The following is a 24,583-nucleotide window of genomic DNA, read 5'->3' on the forward strand; positions in this document are numbered from 1 at the left end:
TAAAAAAAATAAATAAATAAATAAATAAATAAAAAAAATATATATATATATATATATATATATATACAGGTGCTGGTCATAAAATTAGAATATCATGAAAAAGTAGATTGATTTCAGTAATTCCATTTAAAAAGTGAAACTTGTATATTATATTCATACATTACATACAAACTCATATATTTCAGATGTTTATTTTGTTTAATTTTGATGATTACAAATGACAACAAATGAAAATCTCAAATTCATCATATCAGAAAATTAGAATATTACTGAAGACCAATAAAAACAAAGGATTTATAGAAATGTTGGCCAACTGAAAAGTATGAACATGAAAAGTATGAGCATGTACAGCACTCAGTATTTAGTTGGGCCTCCTTTGGCCTGTATTACTGCAGCAATGCGGCGTGGCATGGAGTCGATCAGTCTGTGGCACTGCTCAGGTGTTATGATAGCCCAGGTTGCTCTAATAGTGGCTTTTAGCTCTTCTGAATTGTTGGGTCTGGTGTATTGCATCTTCTTCTTCACAATACCCCATAGATTTTCTATGGGGTTAAGGTCAGGAGAGTTTGCTGGCCAATTAAGAACAGGGATACCATGGTCCTTCAACCAGGTACTGGTAGCTTTGGCACTGTGTGCAGGTGCCAAGTCCTGTTGGAAAATGAAATCTGCATCTCCAAAAAGTTGGTCAGCTGCAGGAAGCATGAAGTGCTCTAAAACTTCCTGGTATGTGGCTGCGTTGACCCTGGACCTCAGAAAACACAATGGACCAACACCAGCAGATGACATGGCACCCCAAACCATCACTGACTGTGGAAACTTTACACTGGACTTCAAGCAACGTGGATGAAGTGCCTCTCTTCTTTTCCTCCAGACTCTGGGACCTTGATTTCCAAAGGAAATGCAAAATTTACTTTCATCAGAGAACATGACTTTGGACCACTCACCAGCAGTCCAGTCCTGTTTCTCTTTAGCCCAGGCAAGACGCTTCTGACGCTGTCTGTGGTTCAAGAGTGGCTTGACACAAGGAATGCGACAGCAGAAACCCATGTCTTTCATACGTCTGTGTGTGGTGGTTCTTGAAGCACTCACTCCAGCTGCAGTCCACTCTTTGTGAATCTCCCCCACATTTTTGAATGGGTTTTGTTTCACAATCCTCTCCAGGGTGCGGTTATCTCTCTTGCTTGTACACTTTTTTCGACCACATCTTTTCCTTCCCTTCGCCTCTCTATTAATGTGCTTGGACACTGAGCTCTGTGAACAGCCAGCCTCTTTAGCGATGACCTTTTGTGTCTTGCCCTCCTTGTGCAAGGTGTCGATGGTCGTCTTTTGGACAACTGTCAAGTCAGCAGTCTTCCCCATGATTGTGTAGCCTATAGAACTAGACTGAAAGACCATTTAAAGGCTTTTGCAGGTGGTTTGAGTTAATTAGCTGATTAGAGTGTGGCACCAGGGGCCATCAATTTTGAACCTTTTCACAATATTCTAATTTTCTGATATGATGAATTTGAGATTTTCATTTGTTGTCATTTGTAATCATCAAAATTAAACAAAATAAACATCTGAAATATATGAGTTTGTATGTAATGTATGAATATAATATACAAGTTTCACTTTTTAAATGGAATTACTGAAATCAATCTACTTTTTCATGATATTCTAATTTTATGACCAGCACCTGTATATATATATATATATTAACATTTTGAGTTCCAAATTATTATGATCTGTCGAGGGGTCTTGAAAAGGTACAGTTCACTTGGTTTAAATTCTGTGTAAAATCTTTAAGGAACCATTTGCCATACTGAGTTGGTGCATACATATATATAGGGGTGGGTATTAGTAGCCTGACGTAGTCCGACTCAATTCTAGGCAGAATATGAGTCTGATACTGCTCCATAGAGCTGTGATTATGGGGCGTGTTTCGAACGAACCAGGAAAAAAAATGCCTCTGCACTCAATTGGATAGATCTACAACCAATAAGAGCAACGTGACGTATGTTAAGCGAGGCATAGTTGTTGTCCACAAAAATCAAAGCGTGCAATTGCACACCTATAATAAGAAGATGAGCCTTGATCGCGTTTCTCTGTTCCTCTTTTAAAATTAATTTGCTGTCGATATCTTCTAGAACAGACCTAATAGCAGAATCTACTCACCTAAACTCTCCAGCGGCAGCCATTATTGTTGTCACCCCAGCACACATTGGTCACGTGGTTGATTACGTGACTGTTGGTCATCTGTCCATCATCGTATAAAGCCCGCCCTGACAATTTGATTGGATCGCCTGACAGTGGGCGATAATACTCGCGCTACTATGGAGCAGAGCCAGACCGAACTTCCCCGACCTCAAACTTTGTGGGCGGGACTAAGTTCGGAATGGCACCCAGGCTAGGGTATTAGCAAAGAAGTTATGATTCGATTCGAATCACGATTCACATGCCACAATGTGATTCTATCACGATGCATCACGATACTTGAAATATTGCGATGCATTGCAATGCATTGCGATATTTTCCTTGAACACTGTAAGAAAAAGATACAGCCCTTACCAGTGGCTGACTGGCTGTGTGTGATCTGGATAGTGTCTTCAATTGATACATAACTGAAAGCAACCAAATTCATACATAGCTGTATTTATTGAAACGACTTTTGGAGGTGTTGCCATGAAAACAAATACTGGACAGAAATATTACTATTACTGGCGTGGACACACTGACAAAGAGATCTTAGGATTCATAAAACTTAAAATAACAAAATAAGGATAATCAGTGCCGTTTACATGGCCTCAGTGGTCCTTTTGCAAATTACGTGCATAATATGAATTTCATTTTTACCTTCTTTGTTTTTAAAGCCAGAATGCATCCAAGCATCTGACTTGAAATGTGATGGAGCCGGGGGGCGAATTTTCTCAGTTTCCTCCATATTTTGTGTACGAATGACTCGTCCCAGTATCCCGCGGCCGGACATGCTTGTGACACAAAGCAGCGAGCGTCAACACATCCGCAGCGACATCTGCTGGACTGGAAGTTGTATTCCACTTGATTTGGCTGATGTGTGCCAACCATTAATGTATTTTATTTGTTCATTTTTTTTTTTTTATATTCGATTCTTGCCTTCAAGAATCGATGCATAAGATCACAAAAATTAGAATTGTGATGCATCGTCATGACGATTATTTTGCACACCCTTACATATATATATGGTTTTAAAAAAGTGAGCTTTACTAAACATTAGAAATTGGTCACATAACCCCAGACCGGTGCAACTAAGCTCCTTTCAGTGACAGCGTGGGTTTTTTTTAATACTCATAATAGTCCAGTGTAGTGTTAATTTTAGCAGCCATTTTTAAATTTAGTTTTAGTCTTAGTCCAGTTTCAGCATCGTTTGTTAGTTTTTATCACATTTAGTCGACATCGCATTTTTATTTAGTCTAGTTTTAGTCGACTATAAGTCAAGCATTTTAGTCTTTATTTTAGTCCAAGACAACATAATTTTATTAGTTTAGTTTTAGTCAACAAAAACTGTCAACTTTTTAGTCTAGTTTTACTCAGGACATAATTTTAACCTTTTACTTTTTTGTCAGCAGATAACGTTTAAGATTTCCTAAAATTATTTCAACATTTTCTCTCATCTTTTTGATAAAAAACACAATTTTAAGGAACACATGCAGACATGGAAGATGTTCTGACAATATTTGCATATTTATTTTGAACATTGTTAAGGTTCAAAGACACAAACAAATGCTTGCATTAAAACAAATAAAACACACCTGGCAAAGGAAACAAATAAATAAAATTAAGTGTCTTATGAACTTAACACAAGTGCTGGCTGTTTAAAGCTAGTTCACATAGAATAATAAAATAAATAGATTTGAGGTCAATGTTGTTAAAAAAAAAAAAAACTCCAACTGATACGACAAAAGTGCTTTCTGTCCAGCTTTAGCTGGCCTGTCATTGTTTCTGGGTGGCTGGTAGGTTGTTGTTGGTGGTGGTGGTGTATCTTTAATCTGGAACAGAAATTAATACAATGTCAGGATAGATGCACAGCATAACAGGAATTCCAAGTGTATAAGTAGCATATAGGTCTCTTTTTTTCCTTAACAAAAACTAAGTCTCTGTAAAAACTACATTTGACAATCCATTTCAAACTCATACAAACAACCTAACTATCATTTAATGCAGGAATAAATTGCAGACATTTTTATGTGTGCAAGCATTTTGGTTGTATTAATATTGATGCCAATTCAATTCAAATGTCCTTGTAATAGTAATATGCAGATAAACAGAGCAGCATTTTATGTCACCAAATAAAGACATCCCTGCAGTGGTTCCCCTAGCAATTGACTATTTTGTATATGAAAATCTAGGTTAAAGTTGCTCTGAATTATGTGTGGCATATTATTTTTATTTTGTCTTATCCTGATAAATAGTTTCAGTTCGTTTTAGCATTTAGCATACATGTGTAGCTGCCAAGGTGCTTTGTGTTAACTATAGTTCACTTGCAGCTCCTAGATAACCTAAAACGTCTGTCTTCTTTAATCAAACTTGCAATTTAACTGAAACTATATCTGCCCGGCCAGTATAACATATCTAAGTTAGCATTTAACTTCACATACAATTCTATCAACAAGTGGCTACGGTCGCTACGTGCTAACAAGCTAACGTAAGGTAGCCAGCCTGGATACTAAATGCTATGAAAGTTAGCCAACATCAGTTAGTTTATCATTGGGACATTATAGCCGTTGATTTAATGTTACATTATAAACAATCACCACCAATCTTTCTGTTAACTTACCGTAATGTCTTTGTGGTGAACTGCGACGTGTCTCTTCAGGTTTGTTGTGTTTTTTCCAGCTATCATGTGGCCATATTCTTTCCCTTCCACTAAAATCAAGCATTTGGGTTTGTTCTCCACTTAAAAGCGAAAATGTGCCCATATATCACGTCTCCTCTTTCTCCCGAGCCCCAGAGTAGGCTACTCTGTGCCGCCCGCTCCAGGTTTGAAAGTGGGTGTGTGGAGCTGACGAGGAGGAGGTGGAGGAGGAGACGAGACAGGATTTGAAAAAAACATAAAATAATAATATATAATTTTCGTCTCGTCTTCGTTCGTGAACTAAAATGTCCATAGATTTTAGTCCAGTCTTTATTTACCGAACTGCATTTTCGTCTCGTCTTTATTAGTCCACGAAAATTATTTCTGATTTAGTCCCAGTTATTGTTTATTAGTGGGGATTTTCGTCTCGTCTCGTCTAGTTTTCGTTCGGTGAAAAATGCGCGTTGACGAAAATATTTTCGTTTAGTTTTCGTTAACGAAATTAACACTAGTCCAGTGGAAGCACAATCAACTACCTCTCCCTCCATTTGACTGTGTCAGCTGCTTCTTTACTGAGTTTTTCACTAAAGCAGAAACAAAGGCAGCAGGTTAGCAACCCACAGATCACCAGGCTACAATCAATGGAGGGAAAAAAGGGCTTGAACGAGCATGTCTGTTGGTAAAATAAACAGCACGCTGTAGGCTGGTACCCAAAACAGACAACATGACTAAACAACCAGCTAGCATCAGCTTGAAAACCTTATGACCTCATGAGGAGAATTGCAAACAAGTTATACATTTGATAAAATCTTCTATGTCCAAAACACAAAACAGCATCTTCTGAGGACCTCTTGCAAGTTTATGCCCGTTTGAAGCAGTGTAAGAAGTCCGGGGCTCCACACTGGTTTAGCACCAAATACTTCTCGAAATGTAAATATTCAACAGCTTAGGATACTGGATGTTGTGCATGACTTCAAAATCACTCTTATGTATGTTTTGCAAAAACAGACTTGCAATGGGTTGAGTCTTAAGCTGGGTTGCATGTAATCTTTGTGCATGCCTGCAGTAAAAACACTCTCAGCTTGGTTGCAGCGTTGCATAGGGATACATTAAGAAGTTCGTGCAGAAGAAGTACACTAAACACTGGGATGTTTCTGTATTTACACAGATAACAGTTCCCCCACATTAAATATGGGACTTCTCTTTAAACCTTTCCTTCTTCTGTTTTACTCAGGAAAACTGTTCCTTCTTAAATCAATTATGACAATTACAGATAGGTGAGGTGATAAGGATGACTAAACTCGCAAGCTTGGACTTGTGTCCTGTTCTCTAGCATCTCAGTGATGAGCTGATCCTTTGGTGCAGGTTAAAACACCAGTACAACGCCTAACTGTTACTCAATCATGAGTAACAGATTATATGTCTTATTAGAGCAAACCACCGTCTTCAGTCACATTTCTAATCCAGATCAACTAAAAACTACATATATGGTTTTTATTTTCGCAAAGTTCCCGTTTGCTGAATTTATCTGCTGTATTTAACATAACTTTAACAAAGAAAATTACTATTCAGGTTTTTCCTGTCTGCATGTATGTCCATTAACCTTAGTGTATTTTCAAATACTAAAATATCTGCATAAAATTAGCTCATTGGCATCATGAATAAGACTTCAAAATAAATAATTATGTGGTTCACAGAATTCGTTATAGATAAAAGAAATGATTTTTGCATTTATTTTGAATAACGCTGCACCCATTTGGATTTTACTTGCAAATCTTCACCTGCTGATTCTGATTTATATATATTTATAAGGAAATTGTTATTATGAGCTGTGCTTAAATTCAACTATTTAAAGACACTTTTACAATAAATTCTTTTGTTGCAGATTACTCGAAAGAGATCAAGCCAATTAACCAAAACAATATATATATCTACTTTTAAGTACCAAAGCGAGAATCTGTCCAATTTAATAAAAAGAAAGCGTTCCATGAATATTCTCATTTATTTTCATTAACTACACATAAAGAAGGAAATAGGTTCGTAATCATGAACAAAAACGTAATGATTATTTTATTGCTGATTACAACTATTAATTTTGTTTTACCTCCACCAAGGTGGTTACGTTTTTAGGAGAGTTTGTGTGTTTGTCTGTCTGTCTAAACTAAAGGATAAGTTGAAAAGCTATGGATGGATTTTAATGACATTTTATCAGAGGTGCCCTTCATGCCGATGAACAATCCATTAAATGTTGTTGATGGTCCAGATCATAATCTGGATATAGGAATAACAGCAAATCAGTCCTGACAAGTCAGGTGAGGTGGGGGTACAGTGCAGGAATACTGTACAAAACCAGAGCCAAACATTTCTTATTTTCAACATCATATGACATTGTTTCCCCACAATTAGATTCATTACTTCCTCGCTATTAATCTTTCACACAGACACTGGAAAGAGAAAAGTAGTTTAGACCAACTGCAGGCAAACTGGAGATCAGGATTCTACCAGACAAAGTGTTAGTCCTCATGGGAAATGCTGTCGTTCCTCAGGAGCCAAAATGGACCAAAACTGAAAGTTTTTTTAGACCTATGTAATACTGAACCAGTGTTGATTTTGACTACATTTTAAATAAGTGATCTTTTTTCCTTTTAGTCTTGTTTCAGTCAGGGGATCTTAGTCATAATTTTGGTCACATTAAATGCTTTTACTTCAGATTTATTCAGGTGTTATACAGAAAAAATATTTTTTCACTAAAAAAGATGGAGGGTTGCCATCCAAAAGCTTTATTTTTTCTTCACATTTAGCTATTTTAGTTGTAACATCAGCTGTGAGAGCTATGCATCCATTGTTCTGTCACGCTTACCCCTGCTGGGGTCGCGAGGGATGCTGGTGCTTATCTCCAGCTGTCTACAGACGAGGGGCGGGTTACACCCCAGACAGGCCGCCAGTCTATCGCAGGGCAACACAGAGACACACGGGAGAAACAACCATTCACACACACACACACACACCTAAGGAGAATTTAGAGAAGCCAATTAACCTAACAGTTATGTTTTTTTTTACGGAAGTGGGAGGAAGCCGGAGTACCCAGAGAGTACCCACACATGCACAGGGAGAACATGTAAACTCCATGCAGAAAGACCCCGAACTCACAGTCACTTAAAATCTAGACCAGATTGTCATGTTCAGATAACTATATTTATGAACCAGGCATAAAAAACAAACCGCCCAAGCCCGAATTTACCACACTGCAAACAAGCTCAGGTCTAATCAAAGCGTTGTGGAAATGTTGGGCATGATTCCAGCAATTAACTTCCAGTTAAAGCAGTTAAGTAAATAAACCCTTCTGTAATCATAGCAATGATGTGCAGGTTTTTCAATAGGAATATTTCATAGGGTGTACAGCTTGGTATGTCACAACTTTAGCTTTTCGTGGCATGTTTCGTGGAGTCCTGCAACCTTTTGAAATTTAGACTCTCTGAGATGTTATTTCCAGCATTTTGAGGTGGATTGCAGCTAACTTTTTGTCTTTGTTACAACGATACTGTTGTCCTGATTATGTGTGCTTGACTAGAGGTTGAAATTCCATAAAGAAGACATGAAATCATTTTCATGTTTGATGTTATGTTTCATAGGTTAATTAAAACAATCACAAAGTGTAATGCTATGTTCACACTGCAATTTGAGCATAAAAAAAACTTTTTTTATTCTTGTACACATTAAGGTCAGAAGGGCCTCAAGAGTATTTTGAGGCTCTGAAGTGCATCCAGTAAAGTGTGAACAGATGCGTCTAATGCTTCTGCTTCTCCTGTGTTCGACTGCAGGTAGCGACTTTGCTATATTTGCTGTGATCAGTGGGTAAAAATTACTTTTAATAAATTTTTATGCGATAAAAGTCCAACTTAAAACATTGTCTGTGCATTCAGTTAATCAAGATCACGATCATGCCTTAAAATATTATTTCGCACATAGCGGCGGTGTGCTGTCACTAGGAATCGCCAACAGCAGCTGCCTCAGGCCCAGTCGCCAATTGGGGGTTTTCTCTACTGTTCTTGGTGGATGGAAATAGATGTTTGCGTTTTTCAGGTATGTGGTACAAACTGCAGGCACCAGAATAAAAAGGGCAAGCATATTTTGCCGGCAGGTTTCGACATTTTAAGTAACTTTAATAGACCGTGTGATATTAGTGATCTGCATCAGCAGTGCTGTGTCTGTCTCCCTGCCAGCTCGCAGATCAGCTTCTCTGATTGGGTGATGTGGTGCGCTGAGCAGCAAAAGTAAAAGTATTGCTGATTCTGAAATTTTGAACATTTAAGTTAAAGTTCCAGGAGAAAAACAGGACCTACAATTTGACATTTTTTTAGTAAAAGCCATACAAAGTACAGCTGTATACATTGCTAGCTAAAAGCCTGATGATGCGGGTATGTGTCAGGGAACACCACACGGCTGTTTGCACCCCTGCAAAAAAAAAAAAGGGCGCTGTGCTCAAAAAGAGGTGGGCTGTGTTTTAGGTACCTCCCTATTTTATAAACAGAATACCCAAAAATGGGTGCAATGTAAGGAAAAGGGCAAATTTATATCACAACATACTCTGATTTTGTATATAAGATTGATATAGTTAAGAACTGTGTATATATATTTGCTTAAGTTGCAAAGAAATACTTGTGTATGTTTTTTATTGATGACATAAGATGTTAAATTTCCAACAAAGGACATGGGATTCTATTTTTTTTCTTTATACTACAGTACTAAATGAATCTAAGTATCCTGTTCAAACAAACAGTTCTATAAAAAAAATGGCTCAAATTTGAATAAAATCAAATAATATTTAGGAGATAAGTTTTATTCAAAGTTCGGCACAAAAACCTGGCAAATCGAAGAGTCAACCATTTTCTTTAAATTGGGTCGTTTTGATCGCAAGTTTGGAACCACTGTTTAGTTTTATTTATAGCAAACAACTTTTTTTTTTATGCCTTTCTAACAATTTCATCTCTAAGAATAATATATCAAGAATAATATCTTAAAAGGATTTACCATATGTGAAAACATGTTGTGGAAGTGGGTGTTTTGTCACAACTAACTATTTTCCCCTTTGATGATAAAAGATCAGTTTTCGCAATTAATCAGAAGGTGGCTGCTTGGGTGAAGGCTAGCACCCACAGGCACCAGGGGGGTCGCGGGAACAATAAAGAGCTCTTCCTGTGGTCAAAAGCACAAGAGGTTAAGAGGTCAGAATAAGCAGGTGCACAAATGCCAGCGACTGAACTAAGAATCTAAATTGGAAGCAAAACAGATCTTCTGCATTTATATAAAATGTGCGCCAAAAAGTACAAACATAATCAACAGCAACCTGGCAGAGATGCTAAAGTGAAGAGCATCTCTCTGCTCTTATGTCACCAGTTTTAACTGAGGAAGGAGCCAACAGAGCTGTGGATGTTCATTTTGGCTCCACAGACAGTGAGAGGCTGACTGCCAAAACACAAATGACTGTAATCCTGCTTTGCTGACCTCACTAAAAAAGGTCACACATATCTGATCTAAATCTTGCATGCAAGAATTCCTGATGAGTAAAATGATTTTGGTCCTCTCTGGCACAGAAAACAGGATCTCCAGCAGCAATTACAGCGTTGGATCATAACTTCCCTTAGGAAAGGAAAATATATTTACTAATGTATTTTTTCTAATATATTATACATTGTTAATAGATGGAATCATATTTTGATAGAACATTTTTACAACTAATAATTTACTCATAACATATTGCGATATATTGAATATACAAATTAATGTCACTTTTCATATGTTGTAATAAATTAATATGAACATATATAGTATCTTTTTATATGCCCAAAAATACATTTAATTTTACATTTATAAATATCCATCATCATGTATAGCAGTTTATAATGGAAAAGATATTGATAATAAATGTAAAGGCAAATAATTTTTTTACATATATAGAAAAATTTATGGAAACAAATTAATCAACAATATTTGGTAGATAATATTGTAAATGTATAAAACATGGAAAAATATGGTAATTTATATGTAGAATACATTCTAAATATGTCTAATAAAATGGAAAAGTGTGAAATATTTATGAGCAAAGCTTTATATGATAATTAACTCAGATTAATGGATATCTATTAGTGATGGTGAGATGAAGCCTCATGAGGCATTGAACCGTTTGGGCTAATTGCTTCAATGATCCCCACAATTCATGAAGCTTCATGTGAACAGAACTACAATTAGAGATAAAATCTGATTTTTTTTTTTTTTTGCAATACTTTTTTTTTCTTGTTTTTTCCCCATTTAAGTTCCTTTGAAATTGTTAATGATTTGTGTGTATAATAAAAACTTTTGTACGTTTTTTTGTGTGTAAAATGTCTTAGAAGAGAACAATCATTTAAGGTTCACGGGGTTTTTTTTGCCATTTTAGTGAAATAAGCTTAAGCAGACTGTAAAAGTGCTTATGCAAATTGGGCAATGATAAGCAAAATGAAAGGTGTTGGTCATTTTTATTCAAAAATAATAGTTTCCCCACAGTTTTAGGTTTCAATCATGTTGGAAGTTATGTATTCAACCAATCTTTTGGCTAAACCAACCAATCTAATTTGGCAGTGCTTTTACCAAATCTATATCTATACAAGGGCAAACCAATATAAATTAGTCACATTAGCCAAAATACTTGTTAAGTATTATTGCAACTTTCAAAGGTCTAATGTGCTCGAACTAACAATCTCAGAATTGGAAGTCAATGTCTTACAGATGATGGTAACCGCTCACTAGCAATACTTTTTACAACTAATATTACAACTGAAAGCAGTGGCTTGCTCAGATTTTGACCATTACATTGTTTAATCTAACCAAAATATCTTTAACCAATAGATTGGTGGTTTTTCCAACCAATCTATTCTTAAATATATCCAAACTCTTACCAACTGACCTCAACTCTTCTACAAACTCCAACATCTTGACCGAGTAGTGAGGCTGTTTAAATGTCTGTTCGAGTTCTTGCGCAGTCTGAACCTCTTCCTGAAGCACTAATGTGATATGGCGCAATAGCGAGGCTTTGGACGTCATCTTTTTTGGCTCCTCCTCCAAATGAAGCAAGCATTGATACGCGTTACGCATAAACACCTCCTCCACTACTCCACACACGCCTCGGCTCATTTAATAATTTCAGTAGTATCCATCAAAAGCTGCCTCCATTTTTTTTTAATCAGAAACAAAACCGGAGGTTGTAGAGATAAAGCTACGTTTTTAAACAGATCAACGGTAATCATGCGCTAACCATAAGACCATTTAGTGGGCTTTTCCATTTCAATACATAGACTTCAGCAGGTAATATTTGCTCTATTATTAGTGTTTAAAGCGTGGAATATTATCTGTTTGAGCCATTTGCCTCTTTGTAAAATGAAGATGTTGCTACTTTAATAAGGGTGACGGCTAAATGTAAATCTTTTTCAAAAGTGGGAGAATTCTGTAGCCGCATTCCTATAGCCAGCTGACAGGATTCCTGTTTTTCTCTCTGCCAGTTTCTCTACCATCTCTTTTGAAGGTCTTTAAAGCACAGAAGAGGAGTTAAGACTGTTAAGTTTAAAACCTTGGCATACCCTGCACCCAGTAACCAAGCCTATTAATGAGAAGATATTTGTCATCACATCAGCAGAATATTTCCCAACAGTGCTTGTTAAAAACCCGGCTTAGCAGCAGGCCACAACAGACAGACCTTCCCCATTAAAGTTGTGATGCCCTGCCTTTGCTTCTTTGCATTCTACATTTTCAATTTGCATGTTTCCCAAAACTCAGTGTGACAGCACTCTGTGCAGCTCTGGCTCTTCTTGCTCAGTGGCCGGAGGCTCTGCAGGGACAGGCGATGCTGAGGAACACTGAGCTGCATTGTCAGACTGGTTCAATGACCCATCTATGCACTGGCCAATACACAGAGAATAAACAACACTCTGTCCTTAATTTGCTTTAAACTGTGTTAGCATCCCCATTTGCCTTATTTGTAGAACCTTAAAGCATCAGCAATACTTAAATGAATTACATATATATGGATTATTGCAAAGTTGGGAGAAAGCTCTATTACATAAAATATCTTTGTTTGCAGCTGCAGGGTGGATGATTGTCTACAAAGGAGCACCAGCCTCTGGATAAAGATTTGCAAAATAAAAAAGTAAACAATGACCAGATGGGAGCAGAAAAGTGTAAACAAACATCGTTTTCATCTAGTTTGTAAATCAGATCTGCTGGTTTCAGGGAAAGCAAAGATCTCCTTCAGCCGGACTGGAGGTGATTGTTCTCGGTTCTCCTCCCCCTTTTCTGTCAGGAGATCCGAGTGTCTTCTGCGTAATAAAGCGCCTTTATCTATCATAAACTCCCAAATAAGAAAGCTTATCTTAACAGAAATATCTGTTTGTTTAATTTTTAAGGAGATATGTTTGGCAAAAAGTGATCCCCGCATTTAGAATAAGAGCAAACTGAACTCACCTCGACGCGGAACGATGTGCAGCCCTTCAGAAACTCCTTTATGTTGCTCAGACACTCGCCGTCGTTCTTCGGCTCTGGATAAATCTGGAACAAAAACAAAAGGGACTGAATCGCTGAGCAGCGATGGGCTGATCCTCTCTCACAAAGCGCCTGTTCGTGGATCTGTAGGCTTTTAAATATCTTTGCTTTTTCAACGCGCACTGGTCGCTTTCTGCGCGCATTGGGCCCGACGCGCCTGGAGGCTGCTGCTGTGAGGAAGTAAAGGAGGCTGGGAGCTCTGGATCCAGGAAGTGACGTCACCAAACAGGGATACCCCGCCGATGATGATGTTGGAAGACTTTTACGAAACATAAATACTTTAAACTAAAAAAAAAAAAAAAAAAAGATTTTTACATTTTATTTCAGTTTAATGTGGGAAAAAAGTCAGAATTCTGACTTTAATCTCAGAAGTCTGAGAAAAAAAGTCTGAATTTAATCTCAGAATTCTGACATTAATCTCACAATTTAAGATACAAAATTCTGAGCTCAAAGTCAGAATTCTGAGATTAAATTCAGAATTCTGAGAAAAAAGTCATAATTCTGAGATTACAGTAAGTATTCAGAGGAAAAAAGTCAGAATTCGGAGATTAAAGTCAGAATTCTGAGATTAACACCAGAATTCTGAGATTAAAGCCAGAATTCTGAGATTAAAGTCAGAATTGTGGAAACAAAAGTCAAAAGTTTTTTCTCATATGAAATGAAATTTAAAAATCTGTTAACTTTTTTTTATTTTTTCAGTGGCCCTAATCCTCTTCCGTAAAGGATACTAAAGGGTGATGTTGTAATCACTAAAATACTAAATAATCATTTTAAAAAGTAACATTTAAACAACATGAATCTAAATCTGTTTTTTTAAGCATGTCTTGGGTCTGAGGGGCTATTATCCCTGTAGAACTGATCTGGGCCTCTCTACCAGGGCCACTGGAAGTCATTTAGAACAGGGTTGCGGTGAAATGTTTTTTTGTTTTTTGGGGACAAAAGACCTATGAGCCTATTGGCCTATTTAAAATACAATACAAATAATAATAATAATAATTAAATAGATTGAGATTCACTACTTTATATTGAAATTTACAATTACGTGTACGCAACCAGGGTCTGTAACACACAGACATCCTCAGTTCTTAGGTGAATATATGCACTATTAATTAAACTTTACTATAACACTATAATAACATAGATTTGGTGAGCTGGCATGAACCTGAGTCACTGTGTTTATGTCACATGTGACTCTATTAGCTCCAAAATCCTTTTACGCAAACAACAAGGAAATACTTATATTATTACACTATGTAAGTTTATTTAACAGTTCTCCACATCCATTACACAAAAAACATGATATAAAAATAACACTCTCTAAAATACGATGGTTATGTTAGATATGAAAGTGCGCAGCGGCACATTGCTATAACTATGAGCTACAGGCAGGATGCCCTTCCTGGTTACAGGTGTCCAAATGTTCAAGTGCGCTCTCAGGTCGTGGAGATAAAGTCTCTCATGAGTGAACAAATCCAAAATGCATTTCTGCGCCATGTTTCTTCCTCGTTTCTGTCATTAAACTATGTACATTTACTAGCAGCCACTGGGGTGACCACTAGCTGCTTGACGTTGCCATGTCAACGTAACGTTGGTGAACTTATGTTGATTAGGCCTCAAAATAATAAAATTTAAATCTAATCTAATGCCGTTGTTTTTGTTTATTGTTTATTTTATTCTTTTGTTTTGTGCCTCCATGTGAAAAGAACAAAACATAAGTGGCCCCACCCTGAACCCCTGGTAAAACCAATGGGTTTGAATCCATACCTAGGGTCTTTAGACATGTTCTCCGAGTGTTTTTATGCATTTTCTCCAGATACTCTGACTTCTTCACGCAGTTAAAAAAAAATAACTGTTAGGTCAACTGGCTTCTCTATCGCCCTGAGTGTGCATGCATGTTGCTCCGCCAAAGACAGGTGACCTGTAAGGTGACTCCCTGAGATAGGCGCCAGAAATTTATTGCAGTTACCATATCCCATTTTATAATCCTCTACATGACATCTTTTATGTGAACTTTAAATTCCAGCAGGAGTTCTGCATAAATATGTAGAAACACAACATTTCACCCCAGCTAGCCATTCTGAACATTGCAGTGTTATAAAGAGTGAAACAAAATCATTTAATACATATTTTACAAATAATGGTGGATATGCTCGCAAATAGGATAACCATACTTTACTTATGGAGGAAAATGAACAAGGACAACAGATTTTGAGATAGATTTTTATATTCATGTTTGTTTGTTGTTGGGACAGAGTGGAGCTGCTTTTTGTTTTTGTTTTGTTTTTTGTTTTGTTTTTTAACAGTAGAAAAAGCTGAAGCACAAAAGAAAATAAAGTTCAAACTTCAAGTAGATGAGGTACAAAATGTAGAGAAAGCATGGCTTTAGCGCACTTTGAAAAAAATATCAATGTCGTTAAAAAGCCTTAATGTCTATTTATGAGTTAACCCAAATTGCAATTTTTTATCAGCTGTTTTACTGCGCAGCTGTTTCTGATTCATTTACTCATGACTTAGTCAAAGTATCACCTTCGGTACTGTAGCCCATTTCACTATAGCTGACTTATGGATAGCTGGGGAACTAGAGGAAGGTCCATCTATTAACTGAGCAAATATTTTTTTTACATAGCTTATATCTAACAGTATGCATTAAAGATTTTTATTTGAAATATTTTTATATTTTTATTTCTACCATTAGGACTCCTTATAAACTCTATTTTTTTGGTGCCTCCCTTAGTGTTTGGTGCCCCTAGCACAGTGTTTGAGGAGTGTGGAGAAACGCCTCAAACACTGTGGACAGGATGAATGAATGGTAGCCTGCGCGCGCGGATGACGTCATACACACTCCGCTTTGTGTTAAAAAAATATTAATATAAAAAATATAACTGCAGATGTCTGGGGGACAGTGATTCGCCTACAAGTTCTGAATGCTGGCGTACCATAAAGAATAAATTATGAACAGATTAGTTTGTGCCTTCAAGTCGTTGCCCATAGGAAAATGTTACTTGGATTACAAAACTGAATATCTTCGGAACAGCTCCAAATGACACAAAAAACTAATATGGGTGAGTAGAACATGATGTAATAACGTAAAATCAAGGGCCCAATGTAAAAAAAATGGTGTTCCCCTTTAATACACACAGTGCTTTAAGTGGGGGTGGTGTGAATTATTTCTGAGTCATGCGAATTATTATTGTAATCCAGATTTAAACTTTGCTTTTTGTTTTGTTTCTGTTCTTTTGGAGTCAGGTTTGGTTGCAGTTCATTAAAAATCCACCCTGTCGACAAATGTTCACACAGTTTTGAGTCACAGGATTTTAACTGCTTTGTAACAATCTGAGATTATTGCTAGTTGTATTTTCTATACAAAGCTTTATCATCTTTAGGTATAAAACAATGTTAATCTACATCTGTTTAAGAGGCTTAATAGTGAACCAGTAAAGCATATAAATGCTTCAAAACATTATGTCACTTTTTCATTCTGTTTATTTCTATTATTCTCTCTTTTTTACCAAATACATTTTTATCTTTATTATATTAGCAGCCACAAACCTAACAAAAACAGTCAGTCATATGTTCCATACAAAGTGTTATTTATACAGCAAAGAAGTTTTAATACAGGCTATAAACTGGGCAGTGAGTAAACAATATTCAGGCTGGATAATATAACGATGGCCTGAATAGATTTATGATAATAAGCTGTGTTGAAATGAGAAGATACTAGTAAAAGGCCAGACAAGAGGGTAGGGAACCGTCTAAAGATCTTTAAATGACAAAAAGGATTGTGCACCTTTAGGACATCACAATGGACGGTTTGCTTCCCATGTGTAATCTGAGAGCAGGTGTCCCAATTCTCCCCACCCATTAGTCAGCCTTAAGGATGAGTAAAATAGATTTGGACATCTAGAGATAGTTTGTATGTATATAATATGTATTTTCAAAGTAATGTCATTGAAAGGTATGTTTATGTTTTTGCGTACAACATTCATGGTTGCCATTTTAGGTAATTCCATTACAAAGCTTATATGCATTATGTGTCATGATCTTGGTGCTGATGACTAGCTTCATTGCTCATTTCATTCACCTGTCTAACTCTGCCTGGTTTATCATTACTACTCATCTGATCCACCTGCTCCTGCCTCTATTTAAAGTGTTTGAATCCAGTTATGATGTCCAGATTATTCTCATTCTCTAGTGCCAGTGGTGAGAGGGTTTTTAGCGTACCTGAGTATTGCTGATTACCTGATCCTGACCTGTTCTGCCTCTCAACCACTGAGCCTGCTTGTTCCCCTCTAAATGGTTTGCCTGAACTGTCTCTGAAATCCTGAACCTCTGAACCTGCCTGTTCCTGTTGTGATCTGTTGGCCAGACCTGACTCCTGACTTTTGGACCTCTGAGCCTTCCTGTTCTGATCTGTTTGCTTGACCTGGCTTCGGACTCCTGCTTGCTCTCCGTTCTCCAGTGCTGCAGCTTCTGGGACACTCTGGGTGGCGCCGGTCACATCTTGTTGGTAGCCCACGGGCTGGATCATTCCTCGTTCTCAGGACACGGGCTGAACTGTTAAACCAGAATTTCCTGTGATAGACGCCCTAGCTGCTGCTACTACAGATTTGCAGTTTTGTTTTAAATAAACACTTTTGAATGATACCACTGTCTGTCTTGCTTCGAATACTGGGTCTTCTGTTTTGAGTCATTTCATTATGATCTGATGTGGCGTTATTGACACGTCTAGGGGAGTTAACTCATCATATCACACAGCCTGTATGCTAGATTTAAACAGGAGCCAGTTATCAGTGGCAAAGTTATATAATTATTCCCTAGCTGGGGGGGTCACTTTCCAGCAGGACATTTCCCCTAAATATCGACAGAGGCAAACTAAACTGACTGAGATTATATATTTACTTTCAGTACTTATCAGGAATACTTTATGATGAATGGGAAGAAATAAATCAATTCAACAGGCCAAATATACTACTTACATGCAGAATTTCCATACAATATTAAATGCAACCTCATTGCATCTGAGCTAGTTCATTGCAGTTGTGATGTTGCACAGATCTAAGGCAACAGGAGATTTCATTAGACATGTTGTGGCTCCGGTTTAGATCAAAACAAATTCATTAAAATAGCCTCGTTCATGTTAGAACGACCTAGTCAAAGTCCAAGACCAAAATCAAAGCAAGGGTTTAAAACTGATATTCATGGAACACTTTGGAATTTTTTTTTAAAAAGATTTTGCCTTCTAGGTTGCAGAAAGCCAAATCCTAAAGAAAGCCTTCAGCTAGTTTAGGAAATCTTTTCTATTCACATTGTATTTATAAAAAAAAAAGAAAACATGCATTTTTTTCATGTCTTCACAATTTCTGCACTAATGCTGTTTAAATGAACCTGATCCCTTTAGGCTGATGTTGGACAGACTCAAACACAGCACTGTTTCTTTAAACTGGGGGAAGAAACCATCTCTCCCTGTGTGTGCCTCTGCTATCAATGGCGGCCTATACTGATGCTCTGTGTACAGATAACATGCTCTGATCCCCCGCTGGTCCCCACAGGACTACAGTATGTCAACTAACATGACATGCAAAATATGGATTATATTGTATATGCTTTCACAGCAGGGGTTAACAATTAATAACAGCCATAAAAATGATTGCATTTTCAGCAACATGATCGGTGGGTCTTATGGAAAATGCAACACTATATAGATTGAATACTTCCTGATGATTTGGATAAACGTGAAGCAGCCTTATTTATACCAGATCAATAGGAGACAGGCGAGCCTTTCTGTTTTTTTACACGCTGACACAGGAAACATATGCGCAAGCTGTTATTGCAGACAATAACAGGAGCCGCCGTGACCTACAAAAGAGATTCAGTCATGGATCAGTGGGCAAAAAGAGAGGCCAGACAGCAACCGCCGCGTCCGTGTCACGGATGTGGACAGACGCGCGGAGGGATGGAGAGGCAGGCCCGCTGGAGGAGGAGGAGGAGGAGGAGAGGAGGAGGAGGAGGAGGGAGGTGTGTTGCGCTTACTTTCTCAGTGGAGCCCGGGCTGAGCCGCTCCAGCAGCTTGCAGAGGACCACTCCATCCTTCAGGGAGCTCTGCAGGAAGCCTTCAGGATCCGAGATGGTCTTCTTTGGCGACTCCAGCACCCCGAGGGTGATCAACCACGTAACCGTCTGTTCCGCTGAATTCATGTCTCTACGGATCCTTTTCAACAAAGAGCTGCAGAGGAGTGTTTGACAGCTCACCGCCCCGGTTATGCTGTCATCTGCAGGCTACCTTAGAATAACATCGTTGTTGCTCCAGAAAAAAAAGGATAGGAAAAGATGCAGGGGGGAGCAAAGACCCCCTCTTTACTAGGCAGGATGCGGATGATGAGTGATGAAAATAGCAGATCTCCTGCTCTGTGTTTGAATGCTCCGTTTCCAGTCCGTCTGTAACCTGGAAAAGCTGTCTGCGACGCTCTGAGGCAGAGGAGCGCGCACATATGCGCACCGCAGCCAGCAGCCGCTCAGCTATTGGATGGTGACATCAAACCTGGGGGGAGGGGTTGGGGAAAGGTGGGGAGAGGGGTTGAAGCCAGTCCAACCAGTTGTTGGACCGCTTCAGCTCATCATGAATAGGTGGCTTTTCATGTCCTGCTCTTTTCTCTTTTTTTGCGTTATAATTAGACCCAAGCCGCAGCCTGTGGCTTCTTTATCTGTTGTTTGTATTGGACAGACACCAGTTCAAAAGAGGATGCATAATATGTTGTTATGTAGAGGATGGGTTCGTAATGACCTGTATGCACTGTAAGAAATTGTATTTTTTTAATATATATCAGAGCAAAGCATACATATTCACAAAGAAGCCCCTAATCTTAAATAATCTTGAGACTTCTATTAATTAATACACTTATGCAACATTATAAAGATATATATATTGATTAGTAAACTCAAATTTAACAAATGGTGGTCAGTCAAGAGATCCCAAGGGAATTGTGAGCCTGCTCGACTTATCTGGAAATAAATTAAATATTGACAAGAGGAAAAAGAATGATCTCCCCGTCATCTTATGCTGATTTTTATATTCTTTTTTTTACCTTGAACTTTGGGCACATTTACTGAGTAGGGATGAAGAAAAAACATGATGAGAAGTAAATGTTTAAAAAAAAAATACTTGGAGTCCCAATTCTTATACTCCTAGTGTCCTTACTTTGTACAGTCTCTGCCAATTTGACACCATAATATGAATCTATAACCTAACTTGAACATATAGACACTATTCATAATTCACTCATCCCACCATCCTCTCTTCTGGTCTCTCTGTGGCTCCTGGAACAGATTTTCTTTTGGGTTTAATTTCTGACCATCTTGATTTAGCAGAATAGTTTCGGATCATTATAACCAATTTTCAGATTTCTGGAGGGAGTTAATAATCCCTTGAAATGTTTCTCTCTTTCATACGATGCAAAATGCATTAAAACACAGATTTAGAGTCTTTGGAAAAGAAAAAGGGGCATACAGCATCACATATCCCTATAAGTTTAAAGAAACTATAAAGTATTAAATAGATCAAAATGTTTCTGTAACATTTATTTTGGAGTGGAAAAAATGTTAGTTGGCTTTTTTCAAGATTTTTTTCCAAGGTGCTAATAGATTTTCCATGTCTATGTACTAATTTCTTTTAAGAGCAGAAAAGCCTCTTCAACAAGATAAGAGGTACATACAAACTGTAATGAATATCCCAACTCTGCCATTTTGAGTCAGAAAGAGTTTATGTCCCGCTACAGTGTGTTTCTTGCAAAGGTAACATGAAACTGACAGTGGGATCAAAAGGCAATTCATAATTTTTATTGAAAGTCCCTTAAACCCATTTAGATATCCCTATAAATTAACTGAACATTTTATATTTAAATATTCATATTTTCCTATTTCGAGCCTTAAAATAGTGCAAAGCCTGAACAACACAGTATTTTGAAGGCAGGGAAGGTTTAGATGCTAACATATGGAGTCTGCAAGAATCTAAGAGTCAACTCAAGCTAAGTGACAAAATGAGTGGCTAAATGATTTTAAAAAATGGTTTAAATTCTAACAAAAGATACATCTATACAGGAAGCCCTTCACTAAAACAAACATAACAGAGCATCAGTAAAACAAATTGAAAACAAAGTGTGTTGGCTGCATTATGACACCAAACACTTCACATCCAGTGTGAGACATGGTGGTGGCAGCATCATTCTGTGGGGATGCTCTTTTCAGCAGGAATGAAGAAGCTGATCAGCTTTAATGGGAGGTGTGTGGAGCTGAGGATGATAGAGCTATGAGAGCATTGATTCACAAAGTTGGGGACTATGGCTCCTTGATCAATCAGTATGCACTCTTGAGACAAACTAACAACAAATAAACCAAACATATCACATTTATGTTAAAGTGCTAAAAATATACAACAGCATCACATAAACATAGACACAACCAGCTACTTTGGTTGTTGATGCAATTTATAATATGATAACACTTGTGGTCCAATGATTTTTTTTTTTACAACTCTTTGTTTCTCAAACAATAGTTTGGGTCCCAAGTTAATTTTATTTCTAGGTAGGAAGAGGAAATGTTTGGGAACCTCTGTGTTATATAATAAATAAGAACTAAGAATGGATTTGACGTTCACCCTCCAGAGAATATCAACTGAAATTCGACTCAGTTTTACAATTTAAGGAATAAAATGAAGGAATGTGTGAAAAAATAAAATAAAATTTGTCCAGCCGTTTGCCGGTACAGTAAAGAGTGCTACATCTTATATTGGCCACAAGATAGAGCTCTCGGTTCGTTGTGTGCCACTCCTCTCCATTGGGGGGTTTGACAAACTCACGCCACCTGCTCCACACATGTATGGTCATTAGTCCATAACCAGAAGTCCATGAAAAAATAAAAATAATAATTCTTATAAAATCCAAGTCATTAATGACAGGGTAAAAAAAAAAAAGTTATAGAAAAATATTTCAAATTTGCATAGTAAGGTATCAGCTAGTTTATTTCTAAAGATATAAACAGTAGCATGGATATACATTCTTGTATAAGGTAAAATAATGTGGGGGCTTATAAGCTCCTCATAACAGATGCTGTTAGCTACAGGAATCTGTATTTCAAACTAAGCAGCAGGTCCTGACAGTTCAGACCTCAACTCAGACTCTTCACAGCTCTATTCACTCTTCTCTATTTCCTTGACTCATCTTTCAATATGCATGTTTAAGAGAGCAAAAAGTAATGTGTCCGTTGTCTGGAAGGATGACTCCTGAGGCTATATATTTGAAACAGGCAGTGTCGAGGGATGCTGCTGGGCCTATGAGGTCCTGTCGCTATGGGTCTGTAACCAGGGGTGCTGCTGTGAGTTCTCTGTTAGATGCAGCCGTAAATAAATCCAGTGTTTAATCAGTAAGAAACAGGAAAAGGTTTATGCCCGACACTCCTAAATGAGGGCTTTATTAAAGTGAGACCTTACTTTTTAAATCTCTCACATATGACTCAGGGACACAGTTCAGATTTTGAGATGCCGAATGAAAGTTTGTAAAGCTCAAAGACACTTCACAGGCTTATGTCCATTTAGCAGAATAACTGATGGACCAGACATAAAATAATGACAAGCTGTCTGGAAGATAAACTATCAAATCTGTGCTTCCTAATAAGAGGATACAGTCGACAGGAGGAAACAAACCAGATTTTTACTCAGATTTATAGTAATTTCATGTGCAGGTCCACCTTGATCACTGGGACCTAAAACTGTGATGGATGAAAAGGAAAAACATAAAAAGAGAAGCATCAAGTTTACCTGCTATTGTGAAACTCAGATAGGAATGTTTTTGTTAAATTATTTTGGGTTAAAACAAACGTTTTACAGTCACAAAAGTGAGCACAACACTTACATTTTAGTTAATATTATATTTATTTGTATTTTATTTCAAGAAGGAATATAAAACGCCTCTTAACACAAAGAGGTCAAATAAAGAGCATACTCTGGACTTCTAGGACCATTAATAGCTGTGTGCTGATTTATTTTGAGAGGACTAAAGATGTACACTGTAATACTAACTGCAAATTGACTACTTTATGTTGTAACAAACTGTCATTTCTTCTTTGTTGAAAGGTTAGTTAAATATTTAAATTACTCTTATAATTGTTAGGTCTTTCCTCATCCTGCCATTTCTTATGTTCATAAAAAGATTAAAGAACAATAATCCTTCAACTTAATCAAACACAAAGCAAAGGCAATGTACTTAACATAAGATGAAAAATGATTACATACTTTACAAATTATGTTGGAATCAGATTGGATACCATCATATCAGTATTTAATAACTAGTTTTGCCCTTTGCCAATTTAGTCTGGGGTCTGAGTCCCTAATACTGGGGAGACTGGAAGGAATGTTAGGAGCAACATCTGTGTTAAACTTCATGCAGCTCATATTTAATGTAAAAAGTTATTTAAAAAATCCAGCTGAAAATAGAATCTCCCGATTGTCCAAATAGGGACACCCTCTTGACTTCAATCACTGGGTTTAGTCTGTGGACTATCAAGGCTGTAGAAAAAGGTTGATTATCAGTGCGAATTTTTTATTTGGCCACTTGCTTTGAAACAATATTTGGCTAAAATAACCTTTGCTTAACAATTTCCAATTTGTTCCCAGGTTCTCATGAGAACAGAAACATAGTATTCAAGGTGCTCCCCTGTGCTTAATGGTGGATAAGCTCTGTCAAAACAGTTAAAAACAACAAAAAAGTTACGTTTTTGATGGTGGCATAAAAAAAATTCTTATCCCGGCATGTTTTTGAAACAATAAGTTGGCTTATGGATTATGTTGAATGTTTTTTTTTTTTTTAGTGTTTAAAACAGACAATCTTTTACAGATCTCTAGTTGCCTGGTCATACCTAAAATCTAAGACTGGGGAACGAGGAAAATGAGCAGAGATGCAGCCAAGAGAAGAATATTAAGTCTGAAGGAGCTGCTTAGATTAACAGTTTACATGTAGGGAAGAGATTGTGTTGACTTGACTTTACACAATGTATTGATGGGGCGGCAAAAAAGAAAGTCATCTCACTTCAGGTTGGCCAGTTCTTTGTGGGACACAATAGACAGGTGGAAAATAACAAGTACAGTAAAAGTTTTTGGCCTCTGTAGCAGAACACTAACTTTGCAAATCAACCTAACCATATAAGCCCTAGAGA

The 24,583-nt window shown here is 37.3% G+C and overlaps 1 protein-coding gene across 3 annotated transcripts in view; it reads right to left on the bottom strand.

Moving 5' to 3' along the window:
* The window catches only part of LOC119794723 (rho guanine nucleotide exchange factor 7-like), a 44,865-nt gene extending 25,002 nt beyond the window's left edge, over positions 1 to 19,863 (bottom strand). For 2 of the 3 annotated variants that reach the window (XM_038302388.1, XM_038302387.1), the window contains exons 1-2: positions 19,412 to 19,863; positions 13,304 to 13,387 (exon numbers count right to left, since the gene is read on the bottom strand). In XM_038302388.1, coding sequence (XP_038158316.1) covers positions 13,304 to 13,387; positions 19,412 to 19,576 — 249 coding nt within the window. In that variant the 5' untranslated portion in view covers positions 19,577 to 19,863. The remainder of the gene's footprint in view (positions 1 to 13,303; positions 13,388 to 19,411) is intronic. The other variant, XM_038302386.1, reaches the window with a different exon arrangement.
* Between the last annotated feature and the right edge of the window lie 4,720 nt (positions 19,864 to 24,583).

This window comes from Cyprinodon tularosa, unplaced genomic scaffold (genome assembly GCF_016077235.1).
Source record: "Cyprinodon tularosa strain WSP-4 unplaced genomic scaffold, ASM1607723v1 ctg49, whole genome shotgun sequence".
Taxonomy (NCBI): Eukaryota; Metazoa; Chordata; class Actinopteri; order Cyprinodontiformes; family Cyprinodontidae; genus Cyprinodon; species Cyprinodon tularosa.